The following is a 7411-nucleotide window of genomic DNA, read 5'->3' on the forward strand; positions in this document are numbered from 1 at the left end:
AAAATAGAATTTATAATACAAGACAGCAGTAACACTTACTTGAAGTTGTAAGGAAATAATATTTTTTTCATTGTGACTTATTATCTCGAAAAACCAAAACATGTTCTCCTCTGTCTCTTCTAGGTAACTGTTCAAAAATGATATTTGGGTCAATGAAGCCAATGCCATATAGTCCATCTCTTTTCATTTCAAACATCTTCATTCTGGATAACACCACACACACAAAAAAATACAGTGAGGATAATTAGAGGCAAATGAACGAGCCGATGAGCTAGAGACTTGAATTACAGAAAGAAATCACTTACAAACAATAACAACTGACGAGAGATTTGTTCAGTGCGTCTTGATTGTATAACTGCCAAAATTCTGGCATCTCAACCCACACATTTTTGTAATTGAAGAAATGCTCTGGCTTGACTTTCATTAAATAGGGACTCATGCCCGAGTTCTGCTTCCTTCATGTACCAGGTATGCAATTTGTACATTTTCGATGATAACTGCTTGACAAGCTCAGGCCTGCGAGAGGTTTCTTGGGTTGAAATGTCCTTACTAGTTGGTTATTCCTTTCCACCATGGTGGGAATGCTCTCGTTGCCTAGGAGTTGTGCGAAAGTGACACCGGCCTCCATAGCCATATTTTGAGCAACATCGGGATCGACTACGAACTCATCGGTACCCACCTTGAGCGGCGGGATCGATTGCACTGGCTGGTCTCCCAGCTGGGGAATGATTTTCCTGCTTCTAGTAAGGAGTGCCGCCATCGTTTGCCCTTTTTATATGACTTGGCAATAGAGCGGTCATAGTCTGATTTAACTCTCTTCGGAGGCGGCGGGTCCGCAAGATTGGACAGAACGTGCTTGACGTCTTCCAGAAGTGTTATATCCTTTGGTACAGGTTTTCTCTTGTCTTTATGGGCCTGCAACTCAGCAGCCACTGTCTCGTCTAATTCCTCTCTGGTCTTCTCGTAAGCCAACTATGGCGGGGGAGGAGGGGTGCGTTTCTTCCTAGGCTTATTCCGCTTTGGGCTCTGGTTCTTTGACAGAAAATGCAATGGCTTTCTGATGGCGGGTTGGCAGGGTGGAGTCGGTTGGCGGGGTGGAGTCGGAGGAGGAGTCGGTGGCCTTGGAAAGATGATGCAGTCCTTTCTTCATAAGCAGAGGCCATGTATGACTTCTTGCGGTGTCTGATGCGCTTCACCTCCAGGAATATCGAGCTGTAGTGACTCATATCCCGGCATCACTTCATCCACCCCGACACGAGCATAACCAGGTGGAATCGGAGTGCTATGGAAGGTTGCACCAGGGGGATTTGTGAAAGCATAGTTGACCGCTGCCTTCACAGATATGTTCTTGAGTTTCATGTGAAGCTCACAACTTTGAGTCTCTCTGATTTCATCCATGGGGTAACTAGCTAACAGTGCATCATCGACAAGGACTCCCGTGGAACCAACGCTGCTTTTCGGCATCGATGGAACGGTACTATCCAATGATGGATCTACTGGTATTATGCGCCAGCATCTCTTATAAAATTTGGCGGGGATCCCATCCGGTCATGGTGCCTTGTTATTTATCATTTGCGCAATGGCTTCAAACACCTCTTTCTCCATGAAAGGCGCCGAAAGAACCTCATTCTTGTCAGCACCGAGCTGAGGCATATCTTTGACCCTTTGCTCATCCATGGACACAAAACTGTACTTGTGAGCCCCGAACAACTGTTTATAATAATAAGAGATATACAATTTTAGGTTCTCGTGTCCTACGATTGTATCCTCATCTGTTTCAAGCTGAACTATTTTTTTCTTTCTGTGTTTTCCATTAGCAATAAAATGGAAAAACTGAGTGTTGTCATCACCCTCTCCAACTTGGCACACTTTAGCTCAAAGTGCCCACTTCAACTCCTCCTCTCTAAGAAGTTGTCTGAGCTTCTGCACGGCCTCCGCCTTAGCTGCCCTATCATTGGCATCTAAGAACGAGGCTTTGGCTTTCACATCAAACTCATTTATAAGGTTAAGAAGTCTCTCTTTTTCCACCTTATAAATCTCGCTTTCATGCTTTGCCCAATCCCTTAAGAATTGCCTCAAGTGCCTAATGTTATTTTGCCATCTCTCAATATTTGATATCCTCCGCGTGACCCTCGTCCATTCTCTAGCTACCAGATCCATAAAGCCCTCTCTCTCGAACCATGCTAGTTCAAAAGAGAAAACATTCTTGTTTCCCACGGTGAATTGCTTCCTCAGAATCCACAAGTAGCGGGGTATGATCAGAAATCGCTCTTTGCAATGCTTTAACAGATATCAGAGGGAATTTATTTTCCCGTCCCACACTTGTGAGTACCCGGTCCAACTTCTCAAAAGTCGGGTTAGGTAGAGCATTTGCCCAAGTAAAGTTTCTGCCCGATAATTTGATCTCACGCAGATCTAGACTTTGGATGATAGTGTTAAACATAAATGACCATCCGCAATAAAAATAATCATTTATTTTTCATCTCTCCTCCTTATGATATTAGAATCACCTCCGACTAAAACCGGTAGTCGCTCGTCTCCACAAACCCTGACCGTGCCAGCCAAGAAGTCCATCTTGGGCTCTGGCTGGGCTTCTCCATAGACTGCCACCAGGGCCCATTGGAACCCATCTTGTTTTGATCAAACCCTAAACTTAACCGCAAAGTCCCCACACGACACGTGTCGCACTTGACCCCAAGTAAGATCCCACCGGACCTTCCTCTTCGTGGTAAACAGTGCCAATCAAACTCTACACCACCCGATAGGAATTGTGAAGTAAAATTACAACTGCCGGTTCCCATTATGGCAATAAAGTCGAGTTTGTGTTCGAGAGATGCTTCCGTCAGGAACCTTCTTTTATCCAAGTCTACTAAACCTTTGTTATTCCAAAACATTACTCTCATCTATCTTCATAGAATTTAATTTCTTAGCCGTTTCGAATCTCGATAAACTTTCCTCTTCTAGGTTCTTTTTTCTTTATCCTGACCAACCATCTAGTCCACATAATCGGTCTCCGGCCGAACGCTATCCTCTGAATTTATCGGGGCCACATACCCCTCCAAACCAATGACATCGTCCTGTTCTGATAAAATAGATGTAAGGACGAGATCCTCACATAGGCTCTCTAGGGCCCCAACACCCACGGCATTAATTTCATCGTCATACATAGGAGCGGTATTTTTTTAACTATGAATCCAAGAAAAGACGATGTCCAATGAAAACATATAACTAATGGTCGCCAAAGATCGGCTCAATTCAGGTCCTTGCGTGAGGGATGCGACGGGCATCTAGTATTGGAAAGGGGAAGGGGCAGTTGAATACATTCTATCTGACGAGGGAGGGGGGGAAAAGGGAGGAAGGGACGATCGAGTAGTAGATGGATTAAACTTAGGCTCCAATGTCCTTTAGTATTGACGGGAACGGGTTTTTATATCTCCTGTGACATCCATCGGAGAAGGCATTTTTCAAAACTACCTGTCGGGAAATGGGTGTGAGCCTTTAATTATTATAGCGACTCACAATTAAGACAAAATTGCAATTAAGAATCATATGGATCAGTCTGCATGCATGATCCCACCACATGAACAACTATAATTTTCTAACAGATGTGGGATTTTTTAGAGAGTCTCTAATTAGAATACGTCTATATAGATAGATATATGGATTCAGACATTTGATTTCAAGATTAAACTAAACAAATATTGAGGATGGAGAAATTTTTTTTAACATAATATAAACGCAAACACTCATCTACACGCGCATACATTCATTCATATGAACGCACACACACATCCTACTCCTATGAGCACCTTCGAGAAACTAAACCGGTATATCATCTTGAGATTTACGAAGTCATCGTAGGCGCCTCGTCGTCGACGAGAACGTCTCCTCCCATTAAAAGCGTATCGCTAAAAATTCTGAAATAAATCCAGAAATATTCAAGCACCAGGATTTGAACCCTAATGGGCTGGGATACCACTGTCCCTCTAACCATCCAACCACGGATTGATTTGCAAGGATAGGGAATCTGCTAGCAGCGGATTAGTGATTTCCTTGTAAAAGGAAAATGGGATAGGGAGCAGTTTTGCCACTTCATATAAGCGATCGCCTAGAGATGCACTTAGTTTTGAAAAACGAGGCTAAGAGTAATGTTCCTTCCTTTAACTTTTGTTGTTAGGTAGGCGGGTTAAATGAAACCCAGATGTTTTGAGTGAAAACAGAACGCACTCGTCATTGCGGTAGGAGGCTCTCCCCAATTTTAACCCTTATATTGTATTTATTTGGTGTTATATGGGTTGATAGTTTCTAATATATTTGGTAAAATACTTTTTGAACACGATACAATTAAAATCGCTTCCATACATGAGCATATACTCACCTCTATTAATACACGCACGCACACCCAATACCTACAAGCACGTCAAAGATACTAAGACGGCATAGCATCTCGAGATTTTAGAAAGTCGCCATAAATGCCTCCTGTTCGAGGGAAATGTCTTCTTCCACTAGACAAACAATCCGGAAGCCTGAAATAAACACAGAAAAATGCGAGCACAAAATATCATGTCTAGGACTTAAATTTTGATGGGCTGAGATAACCCTGCCCTCCTAAACAATCAATCATAGGTCGGTTCGTTAAACATTTTGAAGTTTGTATACACTGTGAAACTTTCACGAAAATAATATTTCTATTTTATTTTATTTTGTCTGGCGGTAGACAACGACTGAGCAAAAGTGAGCAACTGATCAACAACCATAGGCTGCTCCTAAACAGTCAATTATAGGTTGCTCCTTACTAATTAGCCAATAGGCCATTGTACGATGAGAAACTGATCAACAACCCCAACGGATGGATCCGTTGACACTTTATTACCACACAAACACACGTACATGCATGGACAGGCTTACAATACACAGTAGAATCGTATGAGTCGCCAGGCTTCCTGACGGGCCGTGCCAAGGTCACAGCCGGCCTAGCAGCCTGTGCCAGAAAAGGTGCAGCGGCACCTGGCCTCGCAGGCCGGCGGGGGCCTGCACACAGTGATGCAGACCTCTCCTTCCGGGCAAGGCACACACCCGCAGTCGTCGATGCACGTCGCGAGCGCCTCCATCGGCTGCCCGGACACGGCCGGGGCCAGTGCGGCGGCGCACAGGGCGACCAGGAGCACGACGGCGGCCAACTTGTTGAGAGCGGGAGCAGCCATGTGATGAAAGTAGCTAGATGAGAGAAGGTCCAGAAGGATGTTATGTTTTGGGATGATTAGACGGGAGAGAGGGAAACGCTATTTATAGGCTAGTGGCAGTAGTTGATCCAACTTGAGAGCATACTTACGATGTATAGTTGACGTGGAGCGGATAGTCCGGATGAGATCGTATTAGCTCGTGCTCCAGCTCTCATGTTTTGACATTTTCCTACAGCACACGTTTTCTTGACTTTCTCTTGTTTTTCGTCGAACCCATGCCATACTGCATGCGTTCATACATGTGTATTGTACCCGGCAGTCAAACGCGATTTACAAATGGGAATCGTTTCCCACCCGCGCACCGGCCGAACCGACACGCCGGTCGCCACCTCACGCGCGCGGGCCCTTGCAACATTTTTTTCCATCCGCGCGTTTCTGTGTTCAATGGATGCATCATTTTTCGTCTAAATATGTTGCAACCAACGTCATTTTTGTTGCAAGGGTTTTTTTACTATTTTTTGTCCCAGTAAAAAGCTGCATATACGTTTGGTTGCAACTCCAGTTCGTCGGATTTTTCGTTACAATCGATGTTTTTTACTTTTTGCTACAACCGTGTTAATTTTTGCTACAACCGGCATCATGTTTTGCTGCAACCGTTCACTAAAAAAGTTACATACACGTCACGTAAATATCTGTTACAACCGGCATTTGACTTTTGCTACCACGTACCATTAGCTTCGTTTTTTTGCTACGATCACGTAGATATTTTTTTTCTACAAATTTTTTTTTTACAACCGTTGAAAAAATTGTTGCATCGCATCGAAATTTTGCTGCATAGAAAAAAAAATGTTGCATGCGGATCCAACGGTGCGGACAACGCGGGGTTGGTGGATCCTGCGGCTCGCGCGCGGCCGGCCGAAAGTTTAGGCCGGCGCGCCGGCGCAGATCAGTCCCCTTTACAAATTGCCTGCAAAAAATAAAAAAATAAATAGGCAATCTGGTTTACAGACGTTAAGACTAGGCAATAGTGGTGATTCAATCCACTTGAGAGGACAAACCATAGAATGGCCCGGTTTATATGAGTATTTAGGTCAAAAAGCACAAGAGTGACAATAAAAAATAAATGCCGACACCGGCCAACACAACCTGCATTGCCAACATGCCACAACCCGTAGTCGAGTGAGCAAGTTCTTCCAATACGCTTGCAAGAAGGAGAACAATGCTCTTGTACCCCGTCGCTGCTGGCATTGACCTTCATTCAAGACTTAAGTTTTGCCTGGAGGAGGCCACAACTTCTTCCCCCCGCAACCAATGAACCGACCATCCATGGGCTAGTACAGAGGAGAAACTCTTTGGCAACGGATCCAAAGGAAGAGGGCTCCACCGCACCATCGCCACGGCATCCATTGAACCCAATCGAGAATAAGGATATTTGCCGAGAGCCCTAAGCCCTCCAGGTACTTGAACCCTGGGAAGGCGCCAAGCTAGTGCCAATAGAGAGCTCGCCGAAGCTGCAATGCACCGACAATAGCAAATCATGGCCATCATATTTGAGCGCTCGCCGATCGAGCCTCCACAACACCATGGAAATGAGCTCACGCAGATGCGCAGCACATCACACCACCAACACACGTAGAATGCACCACTACAGACACCCACTTGAAAGTCGTGCTCTCACGAAAGGCATACAACACTTCCAAGACACCAAGCCAACACCTACGCCACCACGAGTGAAACCGTCGATGAGCCCCTCCTGAGGAAGCTCACCCGCCAAATAGTTATTGGGGAATGCCGCATGGAAAACAAAAAAATTTCCAACGCACACGCAATATCTGTCCATGATGATGATCATCTACGAGAGGGGAGAGTGAATCTACATACCCTTATAGATCACTAAGTGGAAGCGTATATAACGCGGTTGATGTAGTGAAACATCTTCGCGATCCAAATCGCAGCCCGTCCCGCGATCTCATCACGATCCGTCCCGCGATCCCATCACGATCCATCCTGATCTAGTGCCGAACGGACGGCAACTCCACGGTCAGCACACGTACAGCTCGATGATGATCTCCGCCCTCTTCATCCAGCAAGAGGGGCGAAGAGGTAGATGAGTTATCCAGCACGGCGGCATGGTGGTGGTGGTGGTGGAGCTATTACAGCAGGGCTTCGCCTAAGCACCGCTGAAACTAGACTAGAGGAGAAACAAATCTAGAGAGAGAGGGCAACAC

General features: G+C 45.3%; 1 protein-coding gene across 1 annotated transcript; it reads right to left on the minus strand.

Moving 5' to 3' along the window:
• Window positions 1–4676: 4676 nt before the first annotated feature.
• Window positions 4677–5252, minus strand: LOC123413282. Its single transcript, XM_045106223.1, has one exon. It carries the CDS (start codon window positions 5202–5204, stop codon window positions 4974–4976), a length of 231 nt encoding a protein of 76 aa, XP_044962158.1. The 5' UTR covers window positions 5205–5252; the 3' UTR covers window positions 4677–4973.
• Between the last annotated feature and the right edge of the window lie 2159 nt (window positions 5253–7411).

Source organism: Hordeum vulgare, chromosome 7H, assembly GCF_904849725.1.
Source record: "Hordeum vulgare subsp. vulgare chromosome 7H, MorexV3_pseudomolecules_assembly, whole genome shotgun sequence".
Lineage (NCBI taxonomy): Eukaryota > Viridiplantae > Streptophyta > Magnoliopsida > Poales > Poaceae > Hordeum > Hordeum vulgare.

Bases quoted from the DNA above. Each gene is read 5' to 3' on its own strand.
- LOC123413282 (XM_045106223.1), bottom strand. From the start codon at position 5,204: ATGGCTGCTCCCGCTCTCAACAAGTTGGCCGCCGTCGTGCTCCTGGTC.